The 25,281-nt window shown below is 49.5% G+C and overlaps 1 protein-coding gene across 9 annotated transcripts in view; it reads right to left on the reverse strand.

Annotated features, from left to right (window-relative positions):
* The window catches only part of shf (Src homology 2 domain containing F), an 80,301-nt gene that overhangs the window by 5,133 nt on the left and 49,887 nt on the right, over window positions 1-25,281 (reverse strand). For 2 of the 9 annotated variants that reach the window (XM_030376503.1, XM_030376505.1), the window contains exons 3-7: window positions 18,328-18,555; window positions 16,923-17,024; window positions 9,421-9,564; window positions 2,777-2,951; window positions 2,167-2,286 (exon numbers count right to left, since the gene is read on the reverse strand). In XM_030376503.1, the coding sequence (XP_030232363.1) occupies window positions 2,167-2,286; window positions 2,777-2,951; window positions 9,421-9,564; window positions 16,923-17,024; window positions 18,328-18,555 (769 nt within the window). The remainder of the gene's footprint in view (window positions 1-2,166; window positions 2,287-2,776; window positions 2,952-9,420; window positions 9,565-16,922; window positions 17,025-18,327; window positions 18,556-25,281) is intronic. The other 7 variants (XM_030376506.1, XM_030376508.1, XM_030376510.1 and 4 more) reach the window with 5 other exon arrangements.

Genomic DNA, 25,281 nt, shown 5'->3' on the forward strand with positions numbered 1-25,281 from the left:
ATACTAGGATGGCCGAAAGGTCAGGAGCGTGAGGTTCGCTGCTGTAGGTGCAGCATCTCTCCCCGCTGTTTAAAATCCTATGGAAGGTGAGTTCCGCAGAGGTGCCTTTGAGCAAGGCACTCGGCGCCATCGGCTCGCGGGCTCAGTATTTGTTTTTTGGTTGCATGCAAAGCCAAACTGTACTCGACATGTGTGTACAGTTACGATGCCGTATGATATCATAAGGTATTTTCAGTATTTCATAGGATATGATATGCAGATAATAAAATATTGTAACTGTACTCAGCATGTGAACACAGCCATTATACCGTACCATTTACATATCATACAGGTAGATTTTGGCCCTGCCTGTTTTCTAATGACATTACGCAGTCGTGAAGATAATGACGTTACCACTTCTGGGGATCAGACAGACCCTGGGTCAGTTAACCAGGCAGATATGTCACGTAGCCGTGCTCGCGGGCATTCAGGACAAGGCACTTAGTCCGGCCGACAGGGACTCAGTGGTTCAGTCAAGCAGCCAGGCAGAGGGATGGCTGAAAAATAAATCCCAGACTTATAGTCGGGCCGTCTGTCACGTGGAAACACAGCCAAACAGAAGAGGGAGATAAACGGGACCAGTATGGAGAACCAGTGGACCAGTGGTGGCCAGTGTTATCGATCCACTCGAAGAACAGAAAGAGAGCTACACTTTTTAACCAAATTTTTTTATATCTGGCGTCTTTAATAAGCAAGGCCTTGGACGGTGAGCTTATTGATGTTACATCACTGAGCGTGCCTTGAAAATCAAACTAAACAAACAAAACAAAAACATATCAAACAGTGACGGCGATAACAGGAAGGTGCCGCAGCTACGATATCATCCGTCGTCTCTGTGCTACAGCGAGGACATGACGAGGGGCCCGAAATGTGTACGAAGGGATTTGTGGAGAAACTGTAAAGTAGTGGTCCGCAGCCGGGGTCGTGACCTTCAGGTAGCCCCCCCCCCCCCCTCCACACCCTTCAAACCCCCCCGCCCTGGGCCGCGACGTCAAGCCAATCGGAGATGACAGCACCACGGGGGCGGATTTGTCCCAATGGTGCAGAAAAGTAACCTCCACCCAAATGTCAGACAGGGCTAAACCAATCAGAGCAGTGCCTCTGACCGCCCCCGCCGCCCCCCCCCCTTGCTGGCCAGCGCCTTGGGTCAGGGGTCACAAGAGAGAAGGGGCACGGTTAACCGAGTTGGCGGCGCATCAGCAGATCTGGAGCGGTCTGGGGTGGAGGAATGGGGAGATACAGTGGGTTGGGGGGGCATGTAGGGGGGGGGAGATGGGGTGAGGGAGGTGAGGTCCATTACCATACTGAGGGGGCTGAGTCAGCAGGCGAGGGGTAGCGTCTACCCCAGGGGGCTCGGCCGCACTACGGCGTGTGTTGCAGAGCGGGAAGGAGACGAGGGCTAACTCAACTCAATTGTACTCGGTCTTAATTTGCACCACAATCTCACGAACCAAACCGACGATCGGGACCCCAGATTGCCTAATGCTGTTTTCATAGATTTGCTGCGCTAATCTTTATGTTGACGCGTTAGAAAAATGCTAGAATGATTATGTTTTCATTTGCAAGATTTGCTTATCTCATCGGGTTCCTGATCGTGCGGACGCCGCGCTCTGCCTCGTTTCTCACAGCCCTCCGTCCCCAGAGCTCACACACACACACACACACACACACACGTGGAGAACAGATAGGAGGGATTGACGGTGCAGCAGAGGAAGACATGTTCGCCCTGTAGGCATCCATAGTAATGATTATGAGGAATGATGTTTGTGTGTGAATGCCTGTGCATGTGATTGTCTTTCAGAGTGTGTGTCTGTTTGTATGTGTGTGTGTGCGCATGTGTTTGAACGCATGTCCCAATGTTTGTGTCTGGTTGCGTGTGTGTGTGTGCGTGTCTGCGTGTGTTTGTGTGCATGCACGTCTGTGTGTGAGTGTGTGTGTGTCTGTGTGTGCGTGCATGCATTCCTGTGTGTGTCTGTGAATGCGTGCGTCTGTGTACTTGTTTGTGTGAGAGTGTGCGTCTGCGCATGTGTTTGTGTCCGCATGCTTGTGTTCCTGTGTGTCCTCGTGCATGCGTGCCCGTGTGTGAATGCGTGCACGTGTGTGCCCGTGTGTGTGTGTGTGCCTTACTTGAGGGACAGGGAGAAGTCGTTCTTGCTGGTCTCGCTGTTCCTCACCAGGTAACTGGCCTCCTTGCAGAGCCTCAAGAGGGACTCGGCGTCGGTGCGGCTCACGGCCCCGTGGTACCAGCTGAGAGGAAGAGGGATGGAGCTCATCAACGGGCTGCAGAGCACCACGAGCCCGGCTTCATAGAGGGACTCTTCCCATAGCGGCCGGGCTAACCCCCAAGAACACACGATAAGCAGCAACCATTAGGAACCGTTTAGCAATTCCTCCGACCCCCGTTTTCTGCCTTTTAATCCACGGTGAAAAGGATTACGCATACAATGATTCCGATGGAGGAGAAACATCACACACACAGATGTAGAAATAGATGTACACACACACAGACCGATGTAAAAACGCGCACACACATCCCTCCGCGAGGAGAAGACACACACACACACACACACACACACACACACACACACACACACACACACACACACACACACACACACACACACACACACACACACACACACACACACACACACACCCGCTGTACTATGGATTCTTTGAGCCAAGACATGCAGTCTCTAGCTTGAGTCTATGGCGGTCCCTGAACCCTGAGACTCACAACTGGTTCTCCAGGGGCAGGCCGGGGTCGATGCGCTCCCCCTGGGAGGGGCTGCAGTGGTCCAGCGGGGTCATCTTGGTGTTGACCAGACAGCCGCTGGAGTGGCGCTGGGGCGGCCGGGTCTTCGCCTCGCCGGGGGGCGAGCCGCGGGGCTTGTCCACGCCCTCAAACTGGACTGGGGGGGGGGGGGGACAGAGGAAGAGAGACGTGGTTGAAACTATAGTCGGTGGAATCATGCCAAATAAAAATGAATGGAATCCCATGTTATCAGTGGACATCAGAATGCACAAGGCCCATTGAATGTTCTCACAGATTGCATGAATAGGGCTGACTTGTGATTCAGTTGGGCTGCCGGCTAAATCTGCAAGCCCTTCACCATTGGCGTGAAGTAGGGATGTTGTTCAAACACAAACACACATGTACACACGCACAGACGCACACTTTGTGGGAAACGCTTGGCTGAAGGTCATGTACACAAAGAATGAGGCATGAATCGATGGTACGCCACTGTACACACATGGCTACAAGGCTCTCAGACACACAGCTACATTCACACACACATACATTACAAACACACACACACACACACACACACACACACACACGCGCACATGCTCACCAATACAAATCTCTGAATGGGAGAAGGTAGTCGATCATTAAGGGAGTCTTTTTATAAAAAAGTAGTCAAGGGACAGGAGTAGGACAACAGCAGCAGAAACTGTACAGAAAAGCTGTGCTTTCTCAACCATATCACAGTGAGAGCGTAGGACCAGTGTAGGATGAACGGAGAGAGCGATGGAACACATTGGTTCTGACACGGAGCTCTGGGGTTCAAACGCACCGACGGCGGTAAATGTCATCAGAGAGTGGGAATAGTTGGTTCAAGTAGGGTTCATTCCCATTACGTCTCTGTTTGACACAGCAGACTAAAAGCGCCCTTATCTTTGAAAACAACCTATTTAGAGTCACTGCCTTGCTTCTCAAGCCATTGCAGCCTCTGTTTTTCATATTTTAAGAAACTATTCCAATAGAATGCATTTCCTGGTTGGGAGGAAGGTGTACATTATAGTCAAGCCTTTTAATGGAACGCTCCCAGCTAGCTGGCACAACCCACATAATATTCTTCAGTCACGTTTTCCCGCCATCGCTCGGCTAATCAGATGCTAATGCTTAATTACCTGGACTCCAACATGGCAACCATGGCAAGGACAGCCAGGCGCTGTGATCGCAAAACAAATTGAGGAGGAGAACAGGGCCCTACGGCTCCCTGGTCCTCAAACAGCAGCCAACGGATATCACATTACACACCCCTGCATGCTGCTATCAATCCGTTTAGATAGGTTACAAAAGGACAACGCGGCCCTGACGCTCTTCATTGCATTAGCGGAAGCTCTGGGACAAAGGGATGGCAGCCACACATGACAACCGCCCGGTACACAGAGGAAGAATTAACACATGGTTGGGTGTGTAACTCCAGCCCTAATTAATCAACATGCATTTTTTCTTACTTTTATTACGACTTATGGTTTTTATTATACAAAAATAAAACCTTTTTTTTTTTAATTGAGGGGATATAATGATAAGAATGTTAAGAAAAACCACAGCCTGATATGTACTTTGTGCTTGACTCAAATCCTCTGCAGTTCTATTTCCGGCCACTAGGGGCCTCTCTTCCCCTCCTGTCCACTGAGATGCAGACCGACTGAGCTCCGAGGTCTTGTCCTTTAGTTCAGGTTGCTTTCCCTCAAATAGAAATCGGGAGAAGGCTCACTAACATCCGTGAGTCAAGAAATATCTTTCTCAGGTTGATTGACATTTGTTATCTGCCTGGAAGTAACACAATTGTTCTCCTGTAGTGTGCATTCTTCCCAGAACCTCAGCTAGAAGACAGCAAGGCAATTAACTTATTATTGTATTTAATTCACATAGGCCTACGTACAGCTCCCACTTGACACACACACATATGCACAACTACGAACCCCGTACGTGCGTGTTGGCACGCGTGTGCTCGGGGTATGAGCGAAAGACAGCGTTTCCATGGAAACTGACCAAGGTGAAAGGAGTTGATGTGCGTCTGTGGCTTCTTATTCTTGTCAGCCCATAACGGATCACAACATGACAACATGGCCACCGTCTCCCCCCCGTCACCGCATGTCATTCTTCCCCCCCCCCCCCTCCCCCCATCCCTATATTCTTTCCCTGCCTGCTGTGTTTGTATGTTGAGTATGCGTTTTGTTTGTGTTTGTGTGTGCGTTCGAAGAGAAAGGCGAAATGGGAAAGAATTGCAGGCACCAATCTATCTAAAAAATACTGGCAAAGTGCTCACGGTATGTGTGTGCGTGCGTGCGTGCATGTGTACATCCATGTGTGTGAGTGGGTGTACATCTGTGTCTGTCTGATTGTGTGTAAATCTGTGTCTGTCTGAGTGTGTGTACATCCGTGTCTGTCTGAGTGTGTGTACATATGTGTCTGTGTGAGTGTGTGTGTACATCTGTATGTGGGGTTGAGCACCCTGTGTAGACAGAAACAACAAGCGATTACGTTTCTATTCAACATCACGTCTGATCCAGAAAGGCACTATTCTTAAAGTCACAGGTCAAAAAGCAGTCATAGTACTCCACATTTCGTAGAAGACATGCCAAAGCATCTCCACATCCTGTATCCATCATAATTAATGATCTCTCATTGGTCTCTGGATGCCAATGAGACCCAAACTTACTGGACCTTATTTGCACTTGTGTGCATGTAGTAATCTATCTCCAAGCGCAGCTTTTGAAAGCCGTAACGTTTAACTTCCTTATCTAGACACAAACAAACCATGATCACTTGATTCCTAATCAAATGCAGACTGTCGAAAAATTATCCTCAAATCTGGGATGTGGAAGTGACGAACCAAACTAAATACGGGCTATCTGGTCATCTCCACACTTTGAACGGGCAGAGATCCCCCACGGGTGGACTCCATCAAGCCTCTCTCTTATCTGATCAGACCGCTCCATCTCTGGTCCTCATCGCTGCCCTGCTGCCGCCTGAAAGCAGAACCCAAGCTAAACAAACGTGATCATTTCAAGCGGCCATGTGTGAAAGGAACCCATGTCTGGCCGCCTTGAAAGCCCTCGCTGGATCTGCGCGAGTATTATGGTCTAGGGGTGAACACGGCTGGAAGCCGACCAAACTCATTCCCCCCGCCCCTCCCCCCCCTCTTCATTCTCCAGAGCACACACTCCAGCACACAGCGCAGGGAATTGATGGGAGGATCGGCTCACGGGAGAAAGACCCTGATAGGTAGTTAAAAAGAGACAAGAGCCGGCGCGCACACTCACACGCACGCCGGCACACACACACACACACACACACACCAGCAGGCATGCACTCACACACACAAAAACACACACAGAAGAGAGTCAAGTCATTCGTTCTCTCCCAATCTACATGGAGGCTGCATTGTGTAAGTGCACATAGGCGTGTGCATGTGTTGAGTGTGCATGTGTTGAGTGTGCACGTGTTGTATGCATGTCTTGAGTGTACACATACTGAGCGTGCACGTGTTGAGCTTGCACGTGCTGAGCGTGCGCGTGCTGAGCGTGCACGTGCTGAGGGTGCACGGGTTGAGCGTGCACGTGTTGAGTGTATACGTGTTGAGTGTGCCCATGCTGAGTGTACATGTTGAGTGTGCCCATGCTGAGCGTATGTGTTGAGTGTTCACGTGCACATCTGCGCGGGCCATCTTGATTGTTGCCTGTAGAGCCTGCTAAATGGAATCTGTGCATCAGATTGGACTGTCAGTCAGACGGTGACTGATGGACACGGCGGATAGGGCGCCCTCTGCAAGCGCGTCTCTGGTCCGGGTGCTTTGTACGCAAACAAGGAGGGGGCGGGGGGGGCCGTGCTGATTGGCCAGCAGCGAGATAAGCGCAGGCCACTGAGGTCACAGTGACATCACCATAATCAGGCTGAGGCAGCAGTGGAATGTGACGCCAGACTAAACAACAGCACAACCTAGATTACAAAGACCACGCAACATCGATCAAGCCACTTTTGCACTGCGTTGATTATTTGTTTTCATATCTACTACACATGGTCCAAAACAGGTTAAGCAAAAGCTTATTTGGTTAATTGAGGAACCATCTTAAAATCCTGATAATTGACATGTATTTAGCCAGTGGAATACTTAAATTAAAAAATGCTAGGTTTCAGTTTAGCCAGCTGTTGCTCGTTATCAAGCTTTCAACTCTCTTCGTTATTGCAACTCTTTCAAACTCTTAATAAAGGGTGCACTTAAACTTTTCTTCTCTCCTCATTGACAATGACAATTTTTCTGAACTGATGTTTATCATTTCCACGCTAATGTCCCTTAATTCACTGGTCTGAACAGAGAAAGGTCGAGGACTCTGGGGCAATGGAGTCGTAAACGGTAGATATGTGTGACAAACACAGCCATTTTCCAGCTTTGGGTTGTTGTGAAGTGATTAAGGGATCCACAGCTCATTAAAATAAGCAGCAAAGTCTGAAAATAAAACCCAACGAGAAATAATACACCATCTAGGGAAGTGACCTTACTGCTAATTACAAATAATTATAGTTAGGGGTACAATTATATCTATCCACAAAGCCTTGATTACAAAACAGCACCCACTGCAATCTTCTTAGCAAACTTGTTACTTTTCCCAAACACAAAGGAAAAGCTTGACTGCAAAAAACAGTTCCTGTAATTAAATGGAATCAGGGAAACTTTTTAATTAATTAGTTTCCAACGTAATTAATACAAAAGAGAAGGGGACGGAAAATGGAAAGGGAACAGTTTTTTAAGACAAAAGGCAAACCGAAAAGCTCATTATTCCAGGAAAGGACAAAAGAGTTCCCATTTATATGTAAATGGGCCACCTTCCTTGTCACACAATTTTTAGGTTTTTGATAAGGATCCTGAGCGAATGAGGCAGTCCTTCCGTGTACTGAAAAGGGCTCTGGGTTGTTGCGAACACAATATCATTGCCAACACACAACTTAGTAAGAGGCGGCAGGTGGTCGCAAAGAGAAAGAGAAAGAGTGTGTGTGTGCGTGGCGAATGAGGGATCTCTCAATGGTGTAGGCCAAGGTTGTAACTGTACTCACAGGGGTCACAGGGTCACGAGGCCCAAGTCCCCCCCCCCCCCTCCCCCCCATGACCCCCTACACAAGGCAAAAATGTCTTCCACTCTGATCTCTGACCTCCTCCATGTCTGGGGGTCCAACTCCCTCAGAAAGAGACGGGGTCCCCTTTCACTTCGGACGCCGACCCTAAGCCCACTTGCGTCAGCCGAGAAAACAGAACCTTTCCCAAGGAATTACGGGGAATAAATCATCGGTGGCCGCTGTCCTCGCGTCCACCACACACACATCAGTGTCCTCTTACACGGTCCGGCTCCGAGCCCTTCACACTCCTGGGAAGGAAATCCCAATCCGGCCATTAGTTCTGCTGCAAACGGCCCCCTTCTCCCTGAGTGATCTCAGTCCCTGCCTAGAAGGCTCCGGCGGGAGCCACGAGATGCCGGCGTCCGCTAATGGCTTTCGGTTTGAAAAAAAAGGGCTTTTATTTGCGGTTTACGCTTGACGGAACGCCGTGACCCCCGAAAGCGTTCACGATTCGTCAGAATGTTTGTGCTCACAAGGGCTGCTTCTGAGCACCGTGCCCAAGTCGCGTTTTCAAGGTTCTGATTGTTGGCGAGAGGAAATAGGGGTCACTGGGAGTGGCTGCGCCCGTTCAGAAGGAAACGCAGTCAAATAAAAACTAATGAGCCTTCAGCGACAAAACCTGGGCCGTGGTGAATTAATGTCCGCCAAGGGAAGTTCTGACAGAACCATTGTTTCTTTTAGCGGGGCCTGGTGTCAGATCTTACAGAGCTTTGATCCACAACAAAGGTTGAACAGTTGCTCGTTTGCTTACCTTGCCACGAAAGGGAAAGCGTACGCAATTATTTTAACACCCAATGAAAGTCATGTCAATATTTGCATTTTCATGGCAGAAACTAGCCAAACCCCATAGATTAAATTATAATATCGTTGCAATTCTACTATACTATACAATAACACTTTGACCTCTAAGTGGAAACTTCTACTGCACACACACGGTGAAATAAATAGCAGATGGAAGTGACAGGAAAACCAATATCACCTACAAAAAGTAGATCAAATCAACTTTTATGAACTCAACCCTTGATCCTCAAAATACATACAACGATGGGTCGGATACATAGATGTGAAGATGGCGGTATGGTTTGTCGGATGAATAAAGATATAAATGCTGGGGTACATCAAAGGTTTCTAACCCATTTTAGCCACTGAGCCTTTTAGGGTCCCAACAACATGCTAGCATGTTAATAATATTAACAATAATAATTTGACTTTACACGCACACATCTCTGCACCAATCAACCAGCGCTGCCATTATCCCCTAGGATTCAAAACAGATTAAACAATCAATGCAAATCTCTGATCGCCCGGATTTCCGAATCGGGCCCCCACCCCAGGGGTGAATGTGGCCCCCCCGGGGTGGAGAACCACAGAGAGAGCCCGGCCCTGGTTCTGCGGGGGTGGGGGGTGAGAGAGAGTGGGAGAGCGGGGTCGAGGCTCCGACGGACGGTTACACGGCGACACCAATCACCCACCATTGTGGTGCTGGTCACAGCCGCTCTGGCCTGGGGGGGGCTGGGAGGGAGACGGGGGCTCCTCGTCCTCCAGCAGGGGGGAGGTGCTGTTGAGCTGGCCCACGGGGGGGGGCCACGGTAGGTCCTTGATCACTTTAATCTCTACTGCAAGCGTGGCCCGGATCACCAGCGAGGGGGTGGAGGGGGAGGGGGAGGGGGAGGGAGGGGAGACGGAAGGAAGGGAGACAGTGGTCAGGAGGTGGAAGGAGTAAACCACACGAGAGGAGACGGGGGGGGGGGGGGGGGGGGGGGAGATGAGGGAGACACCGGGACACAACCACCAGGAAAGAGGGGAGGGTTGAGGGAGGGGAGGCACGATGGGTGAGTGAGCGAGAGAGAGAGAGAGGAAGAAAAAAAGGCACACATGAAGAAAATAGATGTAGGCAGTTGCAGGAGTAGAAGAGCATAAATTCAGTGTGGAACCGAGAGCTGGTTCCACGGCACAGATATCAGCCCTGGCAGCAGAGCAGCAGAACAGGAAGAGGAGAAAAAGGATTGAAAGGAAGATTAGGTTAGTGCAGTGCGTCGGGTGCTCTCCCAAGTGAGAGCACCTCACACGTGGGTCCTCCCCGCTCATTAGACCAAGGTCAAGGAACGGGATGCCCTTGATTACGTTTTAGAAAACCCCACCTCTCGTTTCTTTACGAGACCGTGAACCCGACTCCAGCGCCTCTCCACCGGCAGGAGAGAGATCTGATTAAATCCAAAAGTGGCGGCGATTAAACATGATGAATCCTCGAGATTAGAGAACAACACAGGGATTTAAAACGGCCGGTATTCATCATCAGACACGGCGGGTCAGAGACACAGCGGTGCTCAATGATTCTTCTCAATAACACAATAAAAGCTTTTCTTCGCTCCCTCAATAAAGTATTATGTGCATTCTGCATTCTGCATTTGGAACCAGCCTCGGAGCGATCCATCGCGTTGGCAGACGCTCTCCAGACGTAGCCCCCCCCCCCCCTGAATAATACATGGCGGCCGTCCAAACAGGGGTATTACCAGTGTAAATCGAGGGCTGGCGTAAGAGCATATCTTTCACTTAAGAGTGGACCACTCGTTAAACAGTGTGGGGGTTTTAATAAATGCAGCGGGCTTAACGGGTCGAGACTTCTTCCGTGTCCACCAGAGAGCCGGAGCAGGGGAGTCTGGGTAATAAAGAAGCACAGAGTACCACTATGGGGATAGGGGGGTGGCGGGGGTCCATAGTGGTGGATGTCCTGCTGCCCGTCAGCCCTAATGGTTTACCAAAACTGTAAAAGGGACAACCGAGCCGTTTGGTAATTTAATTTAAAAAGGAACACAAAAAAATAGCAAAGACCAGAGACCCAACAAACGTAAGTTAATTCTGGGATTTTATTGGCGAACCCCTAGGGCGCCTGATTCACCGGTCGACATTAAAGCATGTACTTTATTTAATATCGTAAAACGTTAGGGTTTCGTTAAGGGAGAGGAGGACCAGGCCAGGTCTGGTTCGTGGAATCGCGAGCCACCATTGCTTCATTGTTTTTGTGATACGCAATGACTACAATTCCCAGAGAACAAGCTCCGACAATGTCTGCAGGTGGCACTAATAATTATACCAGCAATCGAATGTCATACATCTGCATACCATGTAAGTATGCAGACGCATACCTACATGATAGGTCCTATCTGTATTCGAACTGGGCAAACCCCAGTAAGGCTTTCAGCAGACTTTTCAGTTAGCTAGCGACTAGGGCAGGCAGCTAGTCGCTAGCTAACTGAACATCTGATTCTACTGCCATGATATCAAAGGCATTATACTCACGTCATTAGCTCGACTCTCTATCTGCCGCCGTTTACTTAGAGAAGAGACTGTTCCTTCCTGCAGCCCTTTTAAAGGCACTACAGCCCGCGGGAACACAGACTTGATAATGACAGGTTCCATCAGCAAGTATTTATATCAGCCGGTGAACCGGAGATGAGGACATTCAATAGCCGGTGATAGCCGCATGATGTCACCGTGTTAAGCGAGAGGCATCTGAAAGGAGGGCCAAGTGGTTTCGTAATCCTACTGGTGATAATGGCCATGCCTGGAACCTCGCCCGTGTCTCCCTCGGCCATCACTTTAATGCCAGGTACGTTCATTTAGACAAGTACCAATCAATGGTTTGACCCCGTGTGTTAACTCTGTGAAGTGCCTTGCAGTATTTAGAAAAGCGCTATACAACTTGAAAGTATAAGCATTATTAAAATTAACAATACTTGGGTACAAACCAACCCCTGTGGGAGAGGAGTTAGGAATTGGGCAGCATGGACATTGGACAACTTTTTCATCTGAGGGATGAAGTCGGGGCCTCGCCTCCTCTTCCCATTAAAAGCCTAGTCCTCATTTCACGTCGCAGATTACCGTGTAATTGTGCGGGGAGTTGAAGAGTGCATGCACTTTACTCCCAGAGAGGATGAGGAGTTTCAGGCCATTCTTGCGCAGATTTGCTTGGTTGCACATCTGAATAATAGCATTCGGGCATTTCTGGAATTATGGTAAAGTGATTCAATAGGCATGGATGGAGGGGGGGGGGGGGAGAGAGAGGGAGAGAGAGTTACGTCTGACACCCCCGAGCGAGTGGTTTCTCCAGTCATCTTCTAATATATTCAAAGATGCCGTCTGCCCTAGAGGGCGTTCTTTCTAATGTGGTGGCGGCTTTAGATGCCATGATGCTGCATGGCTGAGCGCCTGGCTCCGGGGCTGTCATGTCGCTCTAGGAGGGAGTGAGGAGGCAGGGGAGCCCAGGGAGAGAGACCCGCAGGGGGGTGATGTGTTGAGCCGTCGCCTGGTCTGCTCTGGGCGATGGAGATCATGAACGGGGCTTCCCACCGGTCTCTCCAGCCATCAGTTCATACCGAAAAGATGACCGCAATCCACGCACGGCACATGTGGAGATTATGTGCCGTTTAATGGCTCGATAAGGCATTTAAAGGCCTGTTATTTAGTGTCAGGTGGTTAGCTTTGACTACTGTGTGATTTGCTGGGTTTCCAGCTGAGCTTGTGTTTTTAAAACAAAAAAACGGTTAAATCGTATAATGTAATCAGTGTCACATAATAGGTAGGAGCATCTTCATAATGGGGGAAACATATGTAAATATTTATACACAATTGTACTACATGCACTGTGTGTAGAGGCATCAAGTCACCTGTTGAGCTGGGAACGTAACATTGTTATAATGATCGGTTATTATAAAAAATAAGTTTAAATGTTAAATTGACAATACGGTATCCCTTAATGGATCTGGGCATTTGCCACATTTAGAAAATAATAATAAATGTCTCTAGAACCAATACAGTTCTGTACGGCATGGATCCCCTTTACGATCCTTGAGTTGCTACCCACATCAGCGTTGGGGCGTCCCGGCAGACCGCCGTGGGGCGTGCAGACAATACGTGTGTGTTTAATTAAGCTCAAGGTGACGAGGGGGCCGTCGCGTGGTTCCGCCGTTGTGCTTCTACTTAATCTACCTTTTCCTCTCTTTGGCTCCTCAAGGACCTGCTCCATATTTACCCAGGTAAGGCGTTTACTCTGGATTTTAATTAGCCTTACGTCGCTTAATCACAATAAACATTGCGGCGGCATTAATCAGCGTCTGACCCGGTCTTTTCTCGCGTGTCATTTCGTTCGGTTCTGCTTAATTCGGCCGGCTAATTGCATGCGTCTTCAGAACCAGTCGTAGGGATGTTTCTGCATCGCGTTACAGTCCTGTGTTAGCCCTGCGTTACATTCCCGCGTTACGTGCCTTAGGGAATTGTGGCAGGCTCATTTTATTCCTTAAAATATGTGTTTGTTCCACGGCTAATCTCAACGTTAGACAAGAACGTTGTTACCCTTCAGGGGGAAGCCCTCCCATAATGCTCCTCCTAATGCAACATCCATCACATTACCCTATCTGACGGTCGTTCAAAACACCTGCTAGGGCCATATACCCTTTATAAACATAATGAAAGCAATGAAAGTGAAGCAGCACATTAGGGATGAAGAGGGGTGACAGTTCTGCCCTCCCAGAAAAAGAAAAGGCAGGGTAAAGAGTTTTGGCGGTGGATGGTGGTGTGGCGGTAGCACAGATTATGGGAGACAGTTATTTACCTGTGTGTGTGTGTGTGTCAGTGTGTCTGTTACTGTGTGTGTCAGTGTGTCTGTTACTGTGTGTGTGTGTGTCTGTTACTGTGTGTGTGTGTCCGTTACTTTGTGTGTGTGTGTGTGTGTGTGTGTGTGTGTGTGTGTGTGTGTGTGTGTGTGTGTGTGTGTGTGTGTGTGTGTGCCCGCGAGTGTGCGTGCGTGGCCAATGTGTATGAGTGAAGATAAGAGCCCTCTAGCCGCCGCCAGGAGATATTTGGGGGGCTCATGACAGGGGGGCTTTCATGAAGGTTATCAGGGCCGACTGCAGGAGGGAGGGGCCAGCGGGTCGGGCAGGAAGCGGCCGAGTTGACGGACAGCACGGCCCAAAGCCGCGTTGACCCCCCCCCCTCCCCCCTCCCCCAATCATCCACCCACCCCCCAAACAGACACTGAGGAATAGCACAGGGGTCCACTGTAGTCTGTCCACACCGAGGGACCCAACCCTCGCCCATGGTGCATTTAAACACCGAATCAATTATTGACCGTGGGACATGAGCATTAAGCATCAGGTTCCTCGGGTCGTTAAACGTCTGAAGTTACAGCACAATGCCGCGCTGTTGGACAACTGGTTCGGACGACGGCTCCCTGCGACTCCCGGTGTTAAGTGTGAAGGTATCACTCGTGGGGGCCGGTGTCATGGGGCTGGGCGGGGGGGGGGGGGGGCAGGGGCGAGGGAGATTGAGTGACATTGGCTTTCTATGCCTCGCTCGCCGAGAGCTGCTTCGGGTTTCCAGCGGCTGGTGACCACGTCTGGGTATGTGCGAACGCGATACCCGCACGCACTTAAGTAGCGGCCCTATGTTTACACTGATGAGCGCATGCATGCCAGCACGCACAGCCATGCCGGCACGCACACACTGACACACACACACACTCAAAAACACCCCCCTCCCTCGGCATCATCCATCACAGGGTCCCGGCTCAGGATAGAGCCCGGTGAGACGCTGGTGGCTGGAGGATGAGTGATTAACCACAGCCACCGCTACACAGCCCCGCGACACAGCCCCGCGACACAGGCTAACAAGGCAGGGATTTACATGCCATTGCCTACCTGTCAGGAGTGACGCCCATGCACAGTGGACAATCACACCGAGAGGAGTGCTCCGGGAAGGGGGAGCAGGCAGGGAGCAAGGAACGAAGGAAGGAAGGAAGGGTAACTAGGATATGAGCAGCAGAGGACAGGCAATACCCCGTTACGCTTCTCCTCTGTTATTAATGAAGACAAATTGGCCTTTCTATGGATGTCAGTGGAGTGCTGGACCATAGAGCAGGAAGGAGGAGGAGCAGGAGGCAGGAAGCCTGTTGTTTAAATCCTGCGCTTTCTCACGCCCACACTCACGGCTAAGGGGGGCCCGGGAATCTTTCTTCATTATCAGCTTATACTTTGTTTGCAGACACTTTCACTCCCCCACCTAAGTGTTTGAAACGTACACGGCGGAATTGGGATATACTGAGGACCCCGGCGAGGAAATATGAAGAGGAGAATAGCATCATTATTCATCTATGCAAATAAGAGTCTTAAAATGCAAATTGTTGAAAAGTTCCCCCGCAGCCTGTAACTACACACGAAGACACACTGACATGACGCTATCGCGGACCATACCACTGCTCCCGTTAGGGAGAGGCGCCTGCTGGGAAACGCGGCAGTTAATGAACATTTATTCTATTCTTTTAATGAATTAACGGTAGTTAAAATTAGAATTGACCGGGATATGCGAGAGGGGGCGAAAAAGGTCCATGCAGCTGCAGAGCACTTTAGCACTGCAATACTTCATTACATGATATTGGATACATCAGCCCATAAATAACAATGTGATTGAACTGCATTAGGTATCTGGTGTTTCGTTGCCTTGAATAGGCCTGAAGTGTGATTGCATGATTTCATAAGGGGCTTAGGTTTCCGGGCGTCCTGCACTGTACATCCTTCATCTCCGGTCCTCCGGGGAGCTGGGGGGGAACACGGAGCAGTCCCTCGCAGCCGGAGGTAAATCTAATTCAGCTCAGAGCGTTCGGGAGAGCAACGATGTTAGCGTGTCCGGACCGGAGCCTGGAGAGGAGACGCGGGAATCGAATTACCTCGAAACAACCGAAAAGCTAATAAGAACAGGAGGATATAAGTTTGGATGGATGACGAAGGCCACGGTAAAGCGGAGTGAGTTAAATCGATCCAAACACGCTCGGATAAAAAAAGGAAATGAATATAAATTCAGAACGAGGGAAATTGCGAGGTGGAATAAACTCAATTCGGCCGTTGCACAATAAGTACTGTATATTGTAATATTGTTTTTTGTTTCCAAAATACAATGTCAGTAGCTCCCAGAGCCTAGCCCCGGCAGACTTCTAGTGCTGTGGACACAAAGCTCGGAATTGAAAAGCAGTGGAATTTTCTTCAATCACGCCGATAAGCCGTCTAGATCCAGGTGGTTCGGCGCCTGGTTCAAACCTCAAAGAATTTTATAGAAAGCAAAAATAGGACAAACCTCCACTGAGAGAATCTCTATTTTTAAGCAGGCCGTCAGGGGAGAGGAGCTATTTTGTGAAACAATTATTGCCAGCACAGAACACGAGGTAGACTAAAGATCAATAGTAATGAAGGCGAAATATTTTCTCTAAGGGAGCTTTTATCTTGAAAAAAACTCCCTCTTCTCGGGAGGATCAACAGCAGGAGAAGCTGAAAGGGGGAGTTAAAGGAGGCTTGTGTTGTTGGTGAATAGCACCCTAAATAAGCTCCACTGATTGCAGCTCGGCACGAATAGAATTAGGGAAGAAGGTGTGGTCAATAGCAAAGGAGCATCATTTTTCTACTGGGAAGAGACACACACACGCACACTGCTCTGGTTAGAAAAAGCAAACAAAAAGAGAGTTAAAAACATAGACATCAGACCATGTACATATACACGCATTCAAGAGCTTGACTTATGTGGTCCAAACCCACTGACCCAGTCCAGTAAGACCTAACGAGGCCCAAAACAAATTAGCTCGTTAAAGAATCCAAAATGGTGACCCCCCCCTCTTGAAACTCAATTTTAAACGAAAGTGCTTCAACTTGGGGAGTAAATCGATGCTAAATGAGTTCTCAGGATCCAGCCCGGTGCAGGGGATTTACGTCAAGCTCCGACATGCATGCATACACACACACGCACACACACGTGCATAAATATACACACACACACACACACACACACACACACACACACACACACACACACACACACACACACACACACACACACACACACACACACACACACACACACACACACACACACACACACGGGGCAGACAGTCCAGAGACTGCCCACCCCCCCCCAGCCCTGGCTCCACCGGTACCTGTGAGAGATTTAGCGGTGCAGTCCATTCTTCTGTGGGGGACAGTTCCAGCAGTGCCATTTACAGTGTCCTCGTAGCTAAGGCAGTCATAACAAAGCAGAGCTGTTCAAAGAACGGAGAAAAGAACAATAGTTTTGGTTGTTTTGTCGGTTCAGGGTTCTTTTTGCTACTTTTCAAAAGGTTTAGAATTTCAGTTATTGCTTTTCATGTACCACCAAAAAGCTGTTTATTCCCTTTTCTCCCTACTTTTTGGGAGAATATTTTTGAAAAGCCATGTAGATGTTTTGCGCATATATCTTGCATCATTTTCACAGTTCTGAAACAGCCCTGCTTAATGTTATGGCTGTTTAAGTCATGCAGACACAGTAGAAATTATAACGCCAGCAGCAACACATCCCTGAGGCATGCACGGACACGGACACACAAACAGACAGACACACAAACAGAAACACACACGCACACACACACACACAGACACGAAATGCATGACTATCTGGCCGGCTACCATCAGTCAAAAGAAGTATCACATCATCATAAAATACTACAAACAGCCAAAGCACCTTCAAATGACCCCAATATTTAGCCTAGTGTGTTTCCCCACCGCAGGAAAACAACGCAGCCGATACGAACAGAGAGAATGCATGGCAACAGAGGAAGCCCCACAGCCTGATAGAACAATATGCATGAAGCGGAGCACGGGGAAAAAAAGGGGTATTACTGTTAGTTAAGACCAGAAAGAACAAGAAGAGCAAGGTGTTAGGTGACGACCATTCAGACTGGCGGCCGGTGGTAGAAACATGACAGCCATGGCAACCGCAGTTAACCCCCCATCCCAGCACCACGGACTGGTTGAATTACCCGCGCTAATCGCTGTGCTTCTAACATGAGGGGCTGAGCAGAATGAGAAACTCAAAACCGGAACAATTGAGAAGGAGAAGTATACGTTTTCACAGATATTCGTATTTTAAAAGGATTTGAAAAACCAAGTCTTCTCCGTAAAGGAAATTGGCGTGTATCCCTTGAGACCGTTTTTGTATTCATAATTTTGGAAATTATAAATATGATTCATAAAGTATCCCTCATGACTTTGAGCTATTTGACATTTATAAATGCATCCCATGTGGTTAAAGTTGAGGAGTTTTGCCGTTATTGTTTAAATTAGGAGACACTTTTATACTATAAAGAGACATTTAGCACACAAAATATCAAAAACAACAAAGGTTAGGGTTTGGGTTTTCGCTTAAGGGCCCTCTGCTTCAAACCCAGCTCCTTTCAACTGACGCTCACCAGACTAACCCCAAGCCCCGCCCCCTGCTGCCGCCCCGCCCCCTAGCGACGCCGCCCCGCCCCCTGGCGACGCCGCCCCGCCCCCTGGCGACGACGCCCCGCCCCCTGTGCCGTTTACCTGCGAAGGCCTTTGAGATGCGCTCCTTCTTCCACTCCCAGGGCTGGTCGTACTCCTCGGGGGGCCGCTCGTCGTCCTGGGGCAGGCGGCTCTCCCGGCCGCAGCGGGAGCGCTCGGGGTCCGAGTCGTCGCCGCAGCCGCCGTTCTCCGCTGGCTCGTAGGGCGTGTCGTACAGGGGGAGCTGCTTCCCGGAGCCGTCCTTGGAGCCGCGACCGCCCGAGCGGATCTCTGGAGACGGAGGAGGAGGAGGAAGAAGAGGCTTCGTGAGTGACTGAGGTATCAAGCATGTACTATTAACCCTATGATGCTACTTATGAAGGAGGAGGAAGCGTCGTGAGTGACTGAGGAAACAAACCTATCCTGTATCCTCTATCCTAAGCCTCCCTAAGATGCTACTTATGAAGGAGGAGGAAGAAGAAGAGGCTTTGTGAGTGACTGAGGAAACAAACATTTACATTAACATTTAGCAGATGCTTTCGGCACAGTAAGGATGTTCATAGAACCACATGCAAAGCACTTACAATCGCTAGGTTAACCCATTCCCGGTATACAACAAAGATAGCTAGGATAAGATGCTACATAACTAAGTACTATAACTAAATATGACACGCAATAAGTGCGTAAATAAATTGCCATGACGAGCCCTATGATACTACTTATGAAGGAGGCGGAAAAGGCTTTGTCAGTGACCCAGGAAACAAACCTATACTATTAACCCTATGATGTTGCTCATAAGTCTTGAAGGATGCTCTTATCCATCCAATACTTAATAGGAATTATGTGCTACGATACATTCATAAACAGGTATGGAGCTGGTACATCAGGATGCATCTTGGGATATTTGTGTTGGAGATTCTCTAGACTCAACATAAATGAACCGTAATCTAAGCTAATTGAAACTTTGTTATGCCATGTCTTGAATGAGAAACATCACTAAGCAGTGACCAAAACACCACGACAACCAACCACATCCCTAAGTAGCGAGGGCATCTTGCTTGAGGATGCAAAATAGTTTGTTAAACCCAGATTCTCTTGGCTAGGGGACCCGACACTACTGCACAGAAAACACGCGTTCTCCGAAAACAAAAACAATGTCAGAGAAACACACGGGGAAGACAGCGTGGAGATATTTGCATGCAAACGAGAAAGCCTCCATGGTGTCTCTTCCTAAACCCTTCCTCATCACAGGCGCTGGAGAGGCTGCCGGCCCGAGGCTACAGGCTGCAGATGTCTGTCAGGGATCGTGTTAGGAAGGGAAACACCCCACTGGTCCTCTCACCCTTCACTCCGCGTTAAACCCACTAACGGGGGTAAACACACATCATCTTTTATTCAGAACTCTCGATACCTCTCCGAGGCAGAGCGCAAATGCATAATAAAACCTGAGCGCGCCCGCCTCGCCACGCCATCGGTTCCACAGAGTCGGGTCGGTTTCAAGCGGTCTCCAAAAGTCAGACCTATTGAATTGCAATCTTTGAAGAAGAGCCTTTTTATGTGCAGAAAGGCACCAGCGGGGGTTAACGCGTCAATCCAGGGCTCACTTACAGAACACAGTATATGTTTAGTGAATATTTTTCCAAAGCCACTTCGCTCAAACCTCGATCGAGTGTCGGCCCTAAACGTGCACGCCGCTGCTCTGCTTGTCAAGCTGTGACAACAGACGTGACCTCCTGCCAGGCCCTGTGCCCTTGAGGAGCCCGCCCGCCTCCCCCCAATCTCTCCCCCTCCCTCTCTCTCTCCCCCCCCCCCCCTCCCCCTCCCTCTCTCTCTCTCTCTCTCTCACTCTCGCCAAACTCCATCCTCTTCCTTCTATCCCACCCCCCCTCCCCCCGGTTCTAAGCAGCCAAACTCTCCTCCTCTTGGGCCGCATGAAGCTGTTAGCAGCCGGCAATACTGTAGAGTAATGCGATGTGAATGAAATGAAATATTACGCCACACCACTGCATAATTGCCTCTTAGCCCAAGGGAGCCCTTGCAGAAAAATGAGCAATGCGCAGAGTAGTCTAATGGAAGTAGCTGGTGGTGGGAGAGAGAGGAAGAGAGAGAGAGAGGAAGAGAAAGAGAGGAAGAGGGAGAGTGAGAGAGAGTGAGTGAACTGCCAGATTCAGATTCTAAACTCCTTGATCCGACTGTTGAGATACTTCATGATGAGATGGAGACGCACCTCTCGGAGTAAGAGGGCAGAGTGTGGCAGAGGTGGGCGAGGGGCCAGGCAGAGAGGGGGCCGAGGAGCACATTATGGCAATCTGGCTTGAGGGGCCATTTAATTGGTGGTGGTCTGCTCCGGATAATTTATGTGGTGGATGAAGACCCCCTGCCGACATCCACGAATGAAGAGAGGTGTGTGTGTGTGTGTGTGTGTGTGTGTGTGTGTGTGTGTGTGTGTGTGTGTGCTCGCGCGCGTGTGTAAGTGTCTCTCTGTCTGGTCTGTGTGTATCTGTGTGTGTACGCCTGTGTTCAGTGTGTGTATCAGCAGCAAGCCAACATGTGCATCAATCCCATCCCCCCCCCCCCCCCCCCCCCCCCCCCCCCGGTTCCCCCTCCCTCCTGTTTACTCTGGTATCGATCTCAATCCTTCATGCTTTACTCCCGGTGCGTCTGTCAGTCCTGTCGGGGCGTGCCTGTAGGAGCAGGGCGGAGACGCGTCTGCCCGGCCCCATTACCCTGATTGGCTTAACGTTACCATCGCGACCTGTTGCACAGCTGCAGTCTGTCCTCTCCCCCCCCCCCCCCCCCCCCACTCTTACCCCTGTATTAGGGGTCAGAGGTCAGACACCACACCCTCGGTTACGGTGCGGGGCCCCACATCCCCTCCAGCACTCGGATGGGAAAAGTTCCTTTCCAGATGCTCCACTTCCTCCACTCACATCATGTTGTGCTTTAAGGCCTGCAGTCAGAGATTATGGTCTGTTAAGAACCCCCCCCCCAATGGAGGTATCGCAGGCTCAGCTATAGGGCTGCTTCTGCTTGCTCATAAAGCAGGGGAAAGAGTTCCACGTACAGCCTTCTCCCAACAAGTATCAGCTCTGCACTTCCAGCTTAAATAAATTAACAAGAGAGCTGCAACTAAAAAGGGGACACCACAGAGTACTGCTGAGGAAGACATTAATGGCTACTAAAGTAAAGAGATGGCTACCACAGTCAGGATACAGGGAGGACATTAATGCAGAGCTATGAAGTCAGCCTGAATACTGTGATTGGATGCAATCGCATTCTTTCCGACAGCCGGTCGCTCTGACTCCCCCTGCTTAGAGTCTCCGCTCCGAAACGAGCGACAGTTCTAGTCTTCGTTAGTTTCTCCGAGGTTTGTGAACCGAGACGACTATTGAACAGGAGAGAGGAGAAAATGTATTTCTGAAAATGAATCAGACAACCTCCCCCTGCTTACAGCACTCGCCTCTGGGCAGCAATAAGATGCCAGAGCACCGGGAACCAGATTCCCCTGGTTTTAATCGGAGCCATTAAGAACAAGCGGCCAGGCAGACAACGACTGCCGAAGCTCCCTGCCTGCTCATCCACAACATGGTCGACCTACGACTCAAACCTCGGCTTTTCCCTTCAATCTTCCATCGTTGGGTTCAAGTATTATGCATGTAAACTATAAGGGAATGCATGCTGCAAATATAAAGTAAAGAAAAATACAACAAATAAAGGGTATCGGGTCGACTGCCACCCATCCACCATTCTAGAGAGTTCTTCAAATAGAGGGAAGGGGGAGAGTTAAGTCTCTGAGGACTTGGATGAAGGGATTCCATGGCTGCCTGTGGAGCATTCAATGCAACTTTGCACTTTCAGAGAGCTGAAACCAATAAGGCTTTGCAGAAGCCAACTCCATCCCTCACACATCGCATCGTGGCCTCGTATTTATGATTGTGAAAAAGGGAGGTGAAGGGAGTGTAACTGCATGTCTGCTTTGTGGTTTCAGCCCAAGTCACTTTGGATTCCCCCCACTCCTTTCCCTATGTTAAAATTATATTCTAATATATTTCGTTTTTAGGTTATATAATATAATATAATCCAATTATAGCCCAAGCTCTGAAAGGGCAAGGAAAGAACGGAACTATAAGAACCGGAGACACCTCAAGGGGAAACATCACAGAGGTTTGGCGGAAGCTAAGAGCCTTGTTATCTAGGGAGCCATGGCTACTGAAATAACATTAAATAACCTTTAGCAAGGACCAGTGAAACATTAAGGGAACACCACAAAAATGAATGAACACAACAGGTTTGAAAAGCCTACAAAATAATGACTAACTAACAGTGACACAACAATAAATCATGACGCTGAATTAATCAGAGCAGATGAGCAAATGAGAAAACGTTGCGAGAAAGTAATCAATATAATAAAATTGTTTGAAAAATGAGAATGCCTAATGAATTTAAAAATCAATTGTGTGATAAAATGAGATTACTTGATTAGATTAGAAAGAGGTTAGGAGAGAGCCGTAAACCACAATGAAAAGCCATTAGGACCACAATAAAGCATTGGTCTGGGTGCTGCTCCAGCAAAGTCCCTCAGTATAGCCCTAATCCAACAACATATATTTATGTTGAACACTTTATTAACCCCAATGGGGAAGCCCACGCAGTGGCTGCGCCTCGTTTCTCCGGTCGGAGCTTTCGGGGGAAAACCCTCAGAACCAAAGTGTGGCCCTGCCACGGGACAACCACCCACACTACCTGGATCACACCGCTCGTAACACCCCACTCTGCCAGCTCTGAGCAGGCCGTGACTCGTCGCAGCTCCCTGGGAGCGGGGCTATCAGGGGCCACCGGCGGCGCTGGGTTCAGCGGGTCCCAGGCGTCTGCTCCCTGACCTGTGGCAGCACGCCGCAGGGAGGCCGGCTAGCCTACGGTGCCGAGCCCCAGCGCCGAGCCACCAGGGAGGCCCACACCGCACGCAGCTCCCAGCGGACCCAGATAAGGACGGCCACAATGAGACGAGACACGAACGCCCCTGTCTGCCTCATGCTCACAACTCATGCCCCCCCCCCCCCCCCCCCCCCCCCCGCCCACACACACACACCCTTTTCAATGTCATTTCCATGTGTCTGGTGTTTTAGACGGAACAAAAGCAGCCAAAACAAAAGAATAAATAAGTGCCCTTGCCGGGGTTTGATCACGTGCGTTCATGTGTCTCTCAGGCTGTCAGGGTTTCAACGCTCCCTCTTCGATTTTCATTTTTGGAAAAGCGCTGTCAATCAATGAACGTAGAATTCATTTGCTGAGCCAAAGATCTCTCTTGGCGTGTTTGTGTGTGTTAATGTCAATATGCATATTTTCTCTTGCGCTGCGGTGTGTGTGCGTGTTCGTGTGCGTGTGTGATTCGACCCCTGCAGATTAAACTCAAATTGCAGCAGAAGAGTCGTACATCTCTTTTGAAAGCTTCATAGCTTCATTCACTACCAGAAGAAGGCGGAACTTCACCCCATGTAGTCCTGATTTCCGGCCCAGGCGTTACGTCGTGTCCCCCCAGAAGTTCTCCCATAGCATAGTAACTCTGCTGGATCCCAGTCGAACCTACTCTTAACCCAAGACCTGCCAAACATCTGCTAGCGTGCCACAGGGACACATCGTAGACGAGAGACGACCAGAGAGTCAAGTCCACGCTGGATTGTGTCCAAACCAGAGGACCGAAGTATTTTCAGCATGGCCACGGTGTTTGTTGTGGCGGACATCTTGTCCACATGATCCGCCGTAAGCTGAAAACCTTGGCTACTTCTTGACAGAGAAATTACACAGAATGTAGAAAGGGTCGTATAGATAGCTGTGGAGAGCTGCACTGGGGTTGAAAGAGAGAATGTAGAGAATGTTATCCTTGAACGGCGGTTTATAACAACCGACTTGTGCACTTGCACATGTTCACAAGGCCTCATGCATGTTCCCCGGATGAGCATTATGTGCTCGTTTCTATTTGGTCGTTTCCAGAGTCGTCATCAAATAAGTGATGCAGAAGATGAACGCCTTCGCTGTACCGAATGAGAGAAAGACAAAGTTGTACCAGAATCCCACGGAGCCATCACTTGAGTATTCATTCTTGTTGGTAAAGAACTACCGTCTGACTGTTGGGTTTCCCAGACATAAAAGACCACTTCCCCCCAGTGAAATGACCTTTGTATTACATGAGAGAAGCTCGTCCGGTTTTCTTATTTTCTCCTCTCCTCAGCCTCTCTGTCTTTCTTTAAAGCCATAAATACAATCTCAGCTCAGCCCCCCAAAGCACATCTCCTTATTCCCCTTTGTTTCTGCTCAAAGAGGGTCTGTCGGCACAAAGGAACCAAAAGAACACACCAGACAACACAATAATTACACTGCATTGTTGGGACATGCAAATGAGCCATGGCTGTCAAAAAACACGAATACAGATTTAACTTATCGTTATCGTGAAAAGGTTAGCGTAAAAAACGCCAATAAATGCCTGAAATCAGGGGGGCAGAAACCAAGTGGTAGGGTCATGTCTTACCCCCTGTTTAAAAAAAGACACAGTGCATTGACAAAAAGCATGCACAATGGCTGTCCTCTCCACGGCCAGAGCACAGCCCACTGCCTGCCATTTCCATTGCGCCTCGTTAGGGCTCAGGTGAAGGCTCGTTACCGGAAGACGAATGGGAAACCTGGCCTGGAGAGGTGCAGCGGCGTCCACCGACATGAATCACCAAACGGCCGTCCGTACATACCAAACGAAACCGCGATGCGTGGGAGAGCTGCAAACTGACGCTACGCAGAGAGCAGTCACCCTGGGAGAAGCATCAAGGCGGTTGGCCGGTTGCTGTAGCTGTTAATTGCGTCAGAGCGATAGCACTTCCGTTTGGATGCCAGCCCCCCCTCCCTCCCCAGCCTATAGAACCGAGGACTTAACGCGACTCGGGGAGCTGCCTCCTGCTTACTTCCTGCCTGAAGAGGCGAGACGCGCAGCCTTGCGGGAGCGGAGCTGCTTCTTATTTAACCGGCTCC

The sequence above is a fragment of the Gadus morhua genome, chromosome 14, assembly GCF_902167405.1.
Source record: "Gadus morhua chromosome 14, gadMor3.0, whole genome shotgun sequence".
NCBI classification, from domain to species: Eukaryota; Metazoa; Chordata; class Actinopteri; order Gadiformes; family Gadidae; genus Gadus; species Gadus morhua.